Below are 12,714 nucleotides of genomic sequence, written 5' to 3'. Positions count from 1 at the left end.
AAAACTGAGATTTGGACACCAAGGCACCTTCTTCCCACTGGATTCCAGAGGAAAACCAGACCCTTCCACATCATCCCTGCACCTTCAGAGGAAACTGCACCTTCTCCAGGAGCACTGCTCCAGCTGAACCACATCTGCCCCTGCAGGAGGATGCAGCCACCACTGAATTGGACTGCTACCACCACCCTGACTGTGTCAGCTTGGATTCTGACTCTGGCAGGGTTTGGGATTGTTCTTTGTAATACTGCATTTCTATTTTAATTTTCCTAGTAAAGAACTGTTATTCCTAATTCTCATATCTTTACCTGAGAGCCCCTTAATTTCAAAATTACAGTAATTTGGAGGGAGGGGGTTTACATTCTCCATTTCAAATAAAAGCTTCTGCCTTTATTGGCAGACACCTGTCCTTCAAACCAGGACACCAGAATACTTAGGTCTGAAGTGAAGCATGACACTAGATAAAGGAAAAGATATTAATAAATAATTCTATTTTAAATCCCCCTGTTATGAATACTGTGTTTTCTAAATAAGTTGAATCTACTATCAGCTTGCAAAACCAGACTTTCCCATAGCCCAATAAAATTTTGCAAGCTCAGGCTGCCTTTGTTCAATCAATGCTGTCTGTCCATAAAGACCAGACTTCCCAATTTTCACTGGTTTTATCTACCAAGAACAGATTTTTACCTATGAGACTTGACAAATTGCTCAGAGACTTTATGGATGTTTATTTCAACCACCACTGCTTACCTGGCAAAATTATGACAGCAAAAAACCAAAAAATTATGATGACAACAAAAGATCATACTATAAAAAGAGACTGTAAACCAAAGGTTGATGAAGTGTGGAATGGATGGTGACCCCTCACGTTTTCCCCAGAGCTGCTTTATATAAAATAAAGCAATCCAAATCTTGCTGAATACCAAGACTTTTTGTTTCTCATTGGTAAGAAATGCCAGGAGCTTACTGAGGGTGAGAGTGTCGTTGATCCTGAAGCTGCAGAGCACGCGGTCGACGTTGCGGGCGTGGCGAAAGCCGTTCCCCCTCACCACAACCTGGAAGGACTCTGCCAAAACAAAACTGGGTTATTATTGATGCTCAGCAAGTCAGGGAATGGTCATTTAGGTTTTCAGCTGCTCAAAGTGGGAATTTCACAATTGACTTTAAAATCTGTTAAAAATGTGATTTCTACGCTCTCCCTACCTGTGAAAAATGAGGTTTACTCTTTTGGTACAATTTAAAAGTTTAATAAAAGACAGTAAGAGAAAAACAATAAAACAAAAGGTTATAATGATTGGGTGTTTGGCATTTGGCTAAGAGCACACCTGCTGTTTTGGAGACATTCCTTAAATTTATTAGCCCATTTCATATTCATAAACCCATTACCCATTTTCAAACTTTTCTACAAACTATTTTTTATATTTTAAGAACTGTTTTACCTGGCCATTTCTTGAGTCCTTTTTAGAGCATGTGTGTTTTCTGGTTGTGATTTTAATTTTTTTTTAATCAATTTTAATTTGTCTGTGGTCTTTAATTTCTACAGATGGTTGGTACTGGTAGCTGGTATATCAGCACCAGGTGTTTTCACTGGGTGTTATCTAAATGAGTAGGTAGTTTACTTACTATATAGACACTATTAGCTTATGTTACTTTTAAAGAAAACTATATCTTAAAAACCATTTCAACACCACACATATAGTATCTACTCTAATATTTGTGAAAAGCCAATACCATAATATGCATTTATAACACTACCCAATTTCAACTTGCATTTTTAGAAGCAGGAAACAATTCAGCACAGACACACTTTAACTGGCCTGCAGTGGAAACATGAAGCTTCAAGGACACTGAGCTTTGCCCTCTCCAAGTGTCCATTTTAAATGGCAGAAAGTTTTGGGTGAAGAAAGGCAGAAAATCTAGTGACAGATAATTTTGAGAAGTTTAAGTTCCTTTCCCAGGCAACTGCAAAGGAAGCAGCCCCCACAACTCCTGTGACTCTCTGGGAGAATCACTCAGCTCATCCCCACTGCAGTTTGGCTGGGGAATGTGATTTGAACACAAAATTGTTCAAGAAAAACCTCATTGCATCAGGGACACCACCCTGGATTTAAAATCCTCAGGAGCAACAAGGAACTTGGTTTTTGCAGGTTCAGATCTTTGCCTTTGCATTTTCCAGCCCCCATCTTCTCTCATCTCCCCCGAGGACCAGCACACTGTACTTGTCAAGAAAAGCAGATTTGCTCTGGAATCTGGGCTCCCTTCCAGGTCTGCAAATCATCCCAGGGAAGCTGCTGCAGGCTGTGCTGTGCTGGGGAACACTTCTGGGGAGAGCATAGGAGCTCTGCTCTGCTGAAGGTTCAAGGCAAATCAGAAATCTCAGGCTCTGGGGAGGAGTATTCATGCACAGTCAGCAGAAATCAGAGATATCAGCAGGACCACGGGAACCTGGGTCTGTCTGGGGCTGGACTGAGCAGCCCCTGCATGGCCAAGTCATCCCAAAACTGCCCTTCCGGAATGATGTCACTGCTGAAAGCCATCCCTGCAGTGTCTTGGGCAAGGGAGCAGTGCAAGAGTGGCCTCAGGTACCACAGAGCCCTCAGGTTTGCTCCTTGCAAACAAACAAAGCAGGAAAAAAAACAGGAAAAAAAAACCCCAGGAAAAAAAAACAGGGGAAAACTGCCACCACCCTTCAGGATGTGCACAGCAACGTGAAAACTCGAGGTGCCACAGCCATACCTGCAAACATGGATTTCAAGGACACTAATGCACATCATTGGTGTAGTCAATGGCACTTTTATCAGTCTCAAAGCCCATAGTGATTAAATTACCTGCAGGGACTGTTTGCCCAAACTTGGAGACAGGCCCTAAAATGAGGATCCAAATAATTCATGGCATTTTCCAAGGATTGCTCCTCTTGTGAAGTCCTGGCCAAATTCTGATGCAAACAGTTTTTACAAACCTCTCTGCATTTCCTCTCAGCTGTTCCTACCCCTGTCCTCCCATTGAGGCACAATGAGCGGCAGTGATAAGATCAAAGCACTTAGAAAGTGTTAGAGATGGTTATAAATCAGGATTATAAACCATCTTCTGGTTCTATAAGCATCGTTGTTTATCACTTGAATAAGTATGTAAATATCTTTTCAAGTGCAGTGCATCTACTTCAAGTCTGGCACAGCTGTAAGACAGACTGGTTTGACAGAAGAACATTTATGCAAAACTTTTGAATTCAGGCCTTTTCTGTAAGAAAATCCCATTTGACATCACTTGGCCAAAGTGGGATAAATGCAAACTACCCTGAGATGAAAGAGAAATTCACCCCCGAAAAAGATGAAATATTTAGCCAACAGTAATTAGTGAATCTTGCACTCTCCAGCAATTAGAGATGAACTGAAAATTGTCTTTGAGGCACCAGGGAGAAGTGGGCTCACACTTACCCCCTGCACAGATACTGGAAGGCTCTGCCGCCAGGATTTCGATGCAGGACTTCTTCAAAATCTGAAAGAGACAAAAACAGGTGAGGGGTGACAGGTGAGGGGTGACAGGCGAGGGGTGACAGGTGAGGGGTGACAGGTGGGGGGTGACAGGGGAGGGGTGACAGGGACAGGGGTGACAGGTGAGGGGTGACAGGTGAGGGGTGACAGGTGGGGGGTGACAGGTGAGGGGTGACAGGGGAGGGGTGACAGGGACAGGGGTGACAGGGAGAGGGGTGACAGGTGAGGGGTGACAGGCGAGGGGTGACAGGTGAGGGGTGACAGGTGGGGGGTGACAGGGGAGGGGTGACAGGGACAGGGGTGACAGGTGAGGGGTGACAGGTGAGGGGTGACAGGTGGGGGGTGACAGGTGAGGGGTGACAGGGGAGGGGTGACAGGGACAGGGGTGACAGGGAGAGGGGTGACAGGGTGAGGGGTGACAGGGTGAGGGGTGACAGGGGAGGGGTGACAGGGGAGGGGTGACAGGGAGAGGGGTGACAGGGAGAGGGGTGACAGGGTGAGGGGTGACAGGGGAGGGGTGACAGGGAGAGGGGTGACAGGGAGAGGGGTGACAGGGTGAGGGGTGACAGGGAGAGGGGTGACAGGGAGAGGGGTGACAGGTGAGGGTGACAGGTGAGGGTGACAGGTGAGGGTGACAGGCTCTCCCCTGTCCCAGGGCAATCCCAGCTTTGTGCCCAGCATTCTGCACTCCATGATCTGAAATGATTCATGGTCTGCAACCTCAAAGGGCTGTGGAGGCACCATCACTGTCCTCCCTCTGCAGCCACACCTCCCTCTCCAAAGCTACTCCAGACCCAAAGCTCCAAATCAAACATCACAAGTTTAAGCTAAACTGTTCAGCTTTGCACTAAAACATCCCAGAAATCCCAACAGAGCCACTTCCGAAATCTCACCCGAGGGGCTGCAACTCCTGCTGTTCACCTAATTTATTCCAGTTTACCTGAGGCCACCCCCAAAGCTGCTCTGCACTTCAGATCAAGCACACAGCCCATTCTTCACTAACAATTCTCTGCACTTAAGCCAGGCTTAGCCAGGCAGAGTCCTTAGGAGGGCTGGCCCTGGCTCTGAGCATTTCATTGCAGTGATTTACACAAACAGCTCTCTAGGCAGAGGGGCAGGTTGGGGCTGGACACTCTTTATTTATTCCCTGGTGGTGCTGGAGCTCCTCAGGCTGCAGCCCCTGCCCTGCTCTGCCAGCCCCAGCCCCTGCACTGAGCAAAACCCAGCTCAGCTCCAACAGGCAAATCTCAGCCAAGCATCATTTGGTGACTCAAACCCAACATGAAAACAATTTTCCCAACTTTAAATTGAAACATCTGTAAGGAAAGAACAGCAACCAATACAATAAATTCTGTAAGGAAAAGATAACTATTTTTCTTTTTTTCCACAGTCAAAGCTCCCTGCCTCAAAGACCTAATTGTAAAAGCTACTCATTGAGGCAGGCTTTGTTTTTTAAAACATTTAAACAGAAGTTTGAGTTACTCAGAAAGTAGGGCTGAAAGTACCAAGGGACTGGAGGAGGCAGGAGGGTCTGAGCTGGTGGCAGCCTGACAGGTGAGGAGAGAGAAGATTTGCAGGAACAAGGTTTTACAGGAACTGTCAAGTGGAAAAAAAGAGAAAGTCAACAGTTGAGAACAGAACTGAGAAGCAGTAGAATTAAAAAATAAGACAGAATAAGGAAAAACACAGAGAATGTAAAATACAATCAGTACCTTTATTAATGAAGTAAAACCCCAGATGATTAAATTTGAGATTAATGATTTCTGCTGAGCTATTTGCAAACACTCCTGCTGTTAGGCAGCTCAGAGGGGGAATAGCAGGTGTCTCAATTAGATGATGCAGATCTCCCAGTCCAGTCTAATCCCTTTACATGACTATAAAAAAATGGCCTTAAACACTTTCATGGTGCCAATTGCAATATTTATTTTAATTTAGATTAAGTTTCCAATGCTCTGAGCACACACCCTTACTTAAAGTGAACATCAGGCACAATTAGTGCAAAAGGCAGAACTATTGCAAAAAAAATCCTTTATGTCTCTTCTTCATTAAAAATACATTCTAAAAGGATTCAGTGTCTTCATTGTAGAAGATTTCATGGGATCTGTCATTTTCTGAGGACCTGGGAGGTCACTGGGCCCTTTTGGAAACCAAGGGAAGAAGGGGAGTGAAATTCTGCAGCCACTGGAAGCTCTCACTCAATATTCTGCTCACAATGAGCACACAGCCAGATCACTTCACCACAGCAGCTGCATATTCCTTAGACATTCTTTGCACCAAATTTGGGCATTCTAATTAGCAAGCAGGATGCTGAAGTGTAATAGAAGGTTACTGCCTAATTAGTGTCAGTGGGAATGACCTGAATCTGATGCCAGGTGCTCATTAGCAAGATCTGTTCAATTACTGAATGCCAAAGTCTGTTGCCAATTACAAAACAGCCATTTATTTATGAAGTGTTTCCTGCCCAATAATATCTACATGAGCTAAGTAAAAAAAAAACAAAAAAAAAAACCCCAACAACAAATGTTTAAATGCTTCTTAAAGATGCATTTGGGGGAAGAAAGAAGTGGAAATCTGATCCTACATCATTAAAATTAACAAGGAACATTGTACAGCTGAGGCTGGGGGTTATCAGCTGATAAACATGTTCTGTGTCCATTATGGAATTTGGAATTGCAGGACATGCCTGGAACGAACCTTCTCTCATCCCTATCCCCACCAGGGGCTCTTGTCCCTCTCCCTGCTCCAGGCAATCTGCCAGGGAAGTGTGGACAGACAGCCCAGGATGAGCACACAGCCCTCAGCACATTCACAGTGCCTCAGTGGTGCTCACAGGGAGTTCTGCCCAAAGCCCCCACTCTGCACACATCCAGCACTGCAGCTTCCCCAGGAAACATGTGAGAATTCAATGTATTCCCAAACTCAAACTTCCTGGGGTGAAGGAGCACCTGGAACTGCCACATCCTAAGAGCTGGGGCAGGACCTGGAAACACTGAGAGCAGCTGAGCACAAGAGGATCCAGAAAGAACACAGAGAAATGAAACTGGAAAGGATGAACCATTTGTGCAGTTCACAGAGATATGAGGCAGTCCCACAGAACACTTCCTGCTGCTTCATTTCTCACCCAGCACAGCTGCTCCCCTGCTCTGAGAGAAGCTCCAAGCTGGTGCTATGGTTGAACACATGGCAAGGAGCAGAAGTTTTCCTGTTCCAAGAGCTGCTCCTCAGGCAGCTCCTGTTACAGGCTCACAGCAAGGTGATGACAGGATCCCATCCTTTCACATTGCTTCATGCTCCTTGCCTCCAGCACTCCTACCAAAGCTGTACTGGGCAGCAGATGAAGTTGAATTTCAAGTTTTCTTCTAAGACTTGCTTCATTTGCTTTAAATTTACAGGTTATGATCTGCAGAAATTTTTCATAGCAAAGGAAAATTTAATAAAATAATTCAGTTGCTTCCATTTGTTTCCCAGCCTGCAGCAATCAGTCAGATCTGCTTCTGCTCCAGATTATTTCCTCCTGATGAACTCAAACCACTCAATCATTAACAGGGGGAAGCTGGAGTTTTAGCAGTGGCTTTTGCATGATGAGGAAGAAAAACAAATTGGTTTGCTTGAAAAAAAGCCACACTTGAACTCATGGGAAAGAAAGGACCATACCCCATGGTGCACTGAACACCCACTTAAAGAATCGTGTTTTCAGGCATGACCTCAGTGTGGGATTGGATTTTCCTCTCAATTTCCAGGGCTTGGAGGGGACAATCCCTCCTGGAATGCTGGAGCAGATCTCCTGCAGCTGCTCACTCCAAGGCCTCTAGCTCCCACAGAAAAGGAAGGGCAGGTGCTCAGAACATTCCCAGCCCCACCAACCCGAACATCTCTGCTCAGTAGATCCAGCTGAGGCTAGCCCTGAGCCCCACCACTCCCAGCTCCCACCCTCTTCCCTGTTCCAGAGGGACTCCAAGTCCACCAGCTCTGCAGAGGGTTGGGAAAGACCCAGTGAGGACAGGGGAGAGCCAGGAGAGCTCAGAGCAAATCCCTGCAGACCCCACAAACCCAGGGCTTCACATCTCCAGAGTTAATTCCAACACTCATCTCCCCAGGCTCAGCACTGGCTCTCTCCTTCCCCTGTGACATCAGCCTGACCCATCCCCTCTCCACGTGAGCATCCTTGCTGTGCCAGCTCCTACACAGGAACTAAAGGAAGTTTCCAAATCTCAGGGCCCTTTCACCACTAACATTCCCTGTGACCACAGATGCTCTGTCTGCTCCAGCACAGGGGTGCTTTTGGCAAGGATGAGAACAGCAGGGGAGAGGGACCTGATTTTCCAGCTAGAACAGGAATCTACAGTTTGTTTGTTATTCTCTGGAGTGATTAATGTCCTCCTCATCATTCCTTTCACACATAAAACCGCTTCCCTCCTCGCCAGGCTGCTGCAGTGACTCCTCTCCAGTGCAAGTGCTCAGCTCACAGATTCATCCCTGTGCAATTGCACTTCCAAGCTGGGAAGTCTTGCACCACTCAGCTGGAGCAGCTCTGGACTGGCTGCCTGGAGGCTGAAATCTTCCCACTCTGCTCAATGCAACTGGAAGGGGAGTCAGACCTGCTGCTGGAATTCATTAAAAACAGCTGCAAAGGGAATGCAGGGCTGGGAAGCAAATGATTGGCTTTTTTTGCTGTTTTCTTAAATGACATGCAACACCTGATTGTCCAAGAGAGCTGAGGCAGTAGATCCACGCTCAGACAGTGCCAGGAAAACCAATAAACCAGGGATTGTATTCCATGTCCATGCCAGAGCACTGGGGAGAATTGAGCCTCTGCTGAGGGAATGGTTTTCTGGAATTGCATTGTCCAAACAGTGTGTAACCACTGCAAACAGAGAAACCTGAGCCCCAGCAAGTGCCCCCTCCCCAGCTCAGCTTTCACTTGGGCTTTATCACCAGCAGCTGCACCAAACCAGAACACAGAGTGGGCACTGGGGATTTCCCAAACCTTGAGCCAGGGGAAGCAATCCCATAGTCCAGGCACTGAAGCTGCCCCCAACCCCTGCAGGAATCCCAGGAACTGGGAACAGACAAACCTAGGGACAATCTGTTGATAAACTCAACCTTGAAGCTGCATTTTAGCACAAACCACAGTCTGTTCCCTTGGGCTACATGATTCAGTAGATTTTTGTTTAGCAGGTTCTTGTGAACACAATTGTTGTAAGAGACTAGCTGGGACTCTGTTTCTTCATGCAGGAAAGAGCTAATTCTTTATTCACAGAACTCATTTTGTACAGTTTTCACAGACCTTGTGTGCAACTGATTGGTTGGCAGTATTCTTGCCACCTAACTCATGGGTTAAAAGCTATTTTTGTGCATACCTTGTGTACCTCTAGGACTCAGGTGTTTACATTTTTCTTTTGTGGATTTTCATGGGACAGATTCATTGTTTATGCAGGTGCAGACTTATTTTCCTTACTAGAAGAGGTAGTTGTCTAACCTGGCTTTTCATTCCTCTGATTCTTTCTTATGGGAGCTTACAAGCTTACTGCTACTGCTATGGGCCTAAACCATATTTTTAAGATCTTTCTTTTATAATATCTCTAGCTGTGTGAAACAGAGAACCAAACCTGCATCTGTGCAGGGTGACACCAATGTGTGCAAACACTGGGGTGAAAATACTCACAGAGTCTATGATCCCCTGCAGGGCTTCAAACCCATCATTCACTGGGAAGACGTGGTCTTTGCTGTCAGCAATCCTGGCCAGCTGACACACCAGGCAGGGGAAACGGAACAGAAATGCAAAGAATGAGATCAATTAGTCAGCAGGCAGCAAATTAAAACTTCTCCTGATTAACTTGCTTGCAAATAAAACCCTCAAACACTCAGCTACTCTCCCTGGATTGCCACTGTACTGTGGCTTATTAAGCAGCAACATGTTTATCTTGTTAGCCTTTGACTTTATAAAGCTTTATATCAGGGATCAGAAAAGACTTGGAGTCAAGACAGAATGTGGCTTTCATTGGTGCCCAGTGATTTTTAGGGCAAAAGTTGAACCCAAAAAAGATTCAACCTTTAATCATGGAGGTGTTTTCCACCTTTAACTCTTCCACAATTCTTTGAAATTATATCCCACGTGGAGATACAGACCTGAGTCACCTTTCCTGCCAGGACAGGGATTTGTGTTCAACCATCAGAGAGCCAGACAGAAGGAGACAGGGAGATACCAGGAGATATTTTCTGAGTGGAGGTTGCAAGGTCTCAGAGGAGCATTCAGAAACCTCTGTGATGAGGAGGAGGGGCTGTCCTGAGCTGGAGTTGAGCTCAGGGGAGCCAGGACATCACCTGCACAGAGCTGCCTGCAGGTTCAGCAGCCAAGAGCACAGCAAGGGTTAAGAAGAGCTCTAAGCCCAGCTCAGCACTAATGAGCTCTCCATGCATCTGCTGGAGCAGACCCAATGTGAGTGCTGCAAGGCCAAGGCTTGTTCCAGTAAATCTCCCCTGGCAGAGGTACCAGCAGCCTCTCTGGAGCTTCCTGGAGGCAGCAGAGCAGCCACACATTCCTCCCAAAACCCCACAGGCTGCCCCTGGCCAGCTCCTGTACCTCAGAGCCCCCAGCTCTGCATCCAGAGCCATCCTCAGGCAGCTTTGCCCTGCTGCTCCTTGCTGGCTGCCTGAGCTGCAGAAGAGCTGGATCTTTACAGCTCCCTAGTTCATCCCCCTCAATCTTCCTCCTTGTCCATTCTGGGACTTCAGGCACAGCCATATAATTCCAGGTAATTTTTTCACCGTCTAAGTGCCTTCAAGGAGCAGCTGTCTGAGGTCTGCTGCTTTAAGTCTGGTCTCTGTGTCATTTTTATTCCCTCTTTGCTTTTTCTGTGGCTTGCTCTGGGTTATACCAGTCTCTGGGGTTGATTCAAGGGAGATTGTTCTACACCAAGTGTGGTTTGACTCCTTTTCTGAAAGCTGAAAAACCTGGAAATGGTCTTTCAGCCTCTACTTGTGTGCAAGGGGGCTGTGCAAGTGCTTCAGTCATGTTAGAAAAATGTCAACTGTTATGTGTGAAATACAATTCACAGACATACTAATATTAAAATGAGAAATTCAGAAGTCAGAACACTGTGAAATATTAGTCACTAATGAAGCTGTTTGCTTTTTACAGCACAGTTTCCTTCTGAAAGGAAAGCTGCATTGAAGCTGAAGGATTATATGGCAATACTTCAGTTTTACAGGGAAAAACATTCCCAGAACTTCTTCCTGCTTCCAGATCAGGCCAGAGAATTTGCTGCTCTCCCTGTGCCTTCCCCCTGTTTCCCCCAGCATTAGCAAGAGTAGTTGGGGCAGGCAGTGCAGCAGGCTCAGACAGAGAGGAGCCAAAAGCCAGACCCAGCCACATCAGGTGGCATCAATACACATCTTGGGCTACAATACAGGGTGTGGCAAGAAATGTGGATTCTGTCCCCATCTGTTAAACCAGGTGGGGCAGTGCCCCTGATTTCCTGGCACATATTCTCTGCTAATGGGCCATCTTTAAACCAGCTGGGCAATCATCTTTATCTTTCCCATGACCCACCCTTCATCCAGGAGGTATCACCTGTTAATGAGCCATTGTTAAAAACTGGGTGTGGCAACGATACTTATCCCTGTGAGAGATATCTCCTGTTACTGGGCCATTGTTACAAACTGGGTGTGGCAGTGACCCTGATCTCCTGGCACATATTCTCTGCTAATGGGCCATCTTTAAACCAGCTAGGGCAATCATCTTTATCTTTCCACAGCTCATCCTCCCTCCAGGAGATATCTCCTGTTCATGGCCAGTGAGTCCCAGTGCATGACTGACAAAATTCCATCATCCCACTGGGAGATGCTCCAGCCAGGGGAGGAGCCAAGCCTTTCCCGCCCAAATAAAAACTGAGATTTTGGACACCAAGGCACCTTCTTTGCACTGGATTCCAGAGGAAAACCAAACCTTTCCACATCATCCCTGCACCTTCAGAGGAAACTGCACCTTCTCCAGGAGCACTGCTCCAGCTGAACCACATCTGCCCCTGCAGGAGGATGCAGCCACCACTGAATGGGACTGCTGCCACCACCCTGACTGACTGACGGGTGTCAGCTTGGATTCTGACTCTGGCAGGGCTGGGATTGTTCTTTGTAATACTGCATTTCTATTTTAATTTTCCCAGTAAAGAACTGTTATTCTTAAGACCCTCTTAATTTCAAAATTATAATAATAATTTGGAGGGAGGGGGTTTACATTCTCCATTTCAAAGAGAAGCTCCTGCCTTTACTGGCAGACACCTGGCCTTCAAACCAGGACAGGTGGTCACTTCAGACAGGCACAGAAGGAGGGGAAAAGCCCTGGAGAAGCCTTGAGCAGGGGTGCAGGGCTGTGGGCCCTGTGCAGGCTGTGCCAGGCACTCAGGGCTTCCTCACCTGGGTCTCGTTGAAGTCCTTCACCCCCACACAGTACACGGTGGCTCCCAGGTCCCGAGAGCGATTCGCCTGCAACAGGAGGAGAGGAGGCACCACATGGTTACCAACGGGCTGGGCTGCAGCTTCCTCAAAGCTCCTAACCATCAATTCACTCTTTTTCTATGGAATCAGCAAAGGGGGAAGCTTAGCAGAAGAGCACTTGAAAAGTTTTCCTTGCTGATTCTGTAAAATCAGGTTTTATCTGCTGCTAGATTTGCTAGCAGCTAACTGCCAGGGTATTTGGTGGATTTTAAAAACCTAATTAGTTCACCTTTCTAGCTCCTCCTCCAGCTTCCCAAAACATGTCAGACAGGCTAAATCAATTTTCATCATTTAGGGCACATCCCAGTATAACAGTAACCTAAAATGCTTCTGTGTGTTCTGTTTCAGAAGTGATGGAGGCTCCATTCTATCTGCCTTAAAACTGCATCACTCCCAGGGCTTACACAGCATCCTGAAGGGAGAGCAGGCACAGGTTTGATTTTCCCAGGCTGCCTCATTGAAGTTGCATTTACTGCTACAAATGCCTAAGTATGGATGCAGCAATTTAATCAGCAGAACAAGAACACCTGACCTGACTGAAAGCTCCTTCCCAGAAGAGATTAGATTGCTAGATTGCAGCAATGCAAGTTGTTCACCATCAAAAAGCTTCTTCAACAGAAAAGCATCATTCCAGTTTTACTCTGGGAAGCTTCAACCCAAACAACTGGAGTAACTCAGAGTAAGGGCTGAGTTCAGGATCTCCTTCCACCAGCCCATAGCTGTTCCTCCC

General features: G+C 46.5%; 1 protein-coding gene across 1 annotated transcript in view; it reads right to left on the bottom strand.

The window, feature by feature from the left end:
* The window catches only part of ANTXR1 (ANTXR cell adhesion molecule 1), a gene marked incomplete at its 3' end in the record, with an annotated part of 75,190 nt that overhangs the window by 49,402 nt on the left and 13,074 nt on the right, over positions 1-12,714 (bottom strand). Inside the window, exons 7-10 of the mRNA XM_079329031.1 lie at positions 11,904-11,972; positions 9,154-9,234; positions 3,432-3,492; positions 965-1,063 (exon numbers count right to left, since the gene is read on the bottom strand). Of these exons, the coding sequence (XP_079185157.1) occupies positions 965-1,063; positions 3,432-3,492; positions 9,154-9,234; positions 11,904-11,972 (310 nt within the window). The remainder of the gene's footprint in view (positions 1-964; positions 1,064-3,431; positions 3,493-9,153; positions 9,235-11,903; positions 11,973-12,714) is intronic.

This window comes from Erithacus rubecula (assembly GCF_903797595.1).
Source record: "Erithacus rubecula genome assembly, chromosome: 29".
NCBI lineage: Eukaryota > Metazoa > Chordata > Aves > Passeriformes > Muscicapidae > Erithacus > Erithacus rubecula.
Note: the sequence above shows the minus strand (reverse complement) of the source record. Positions and strands in the feature narration are given on the sequence as shown.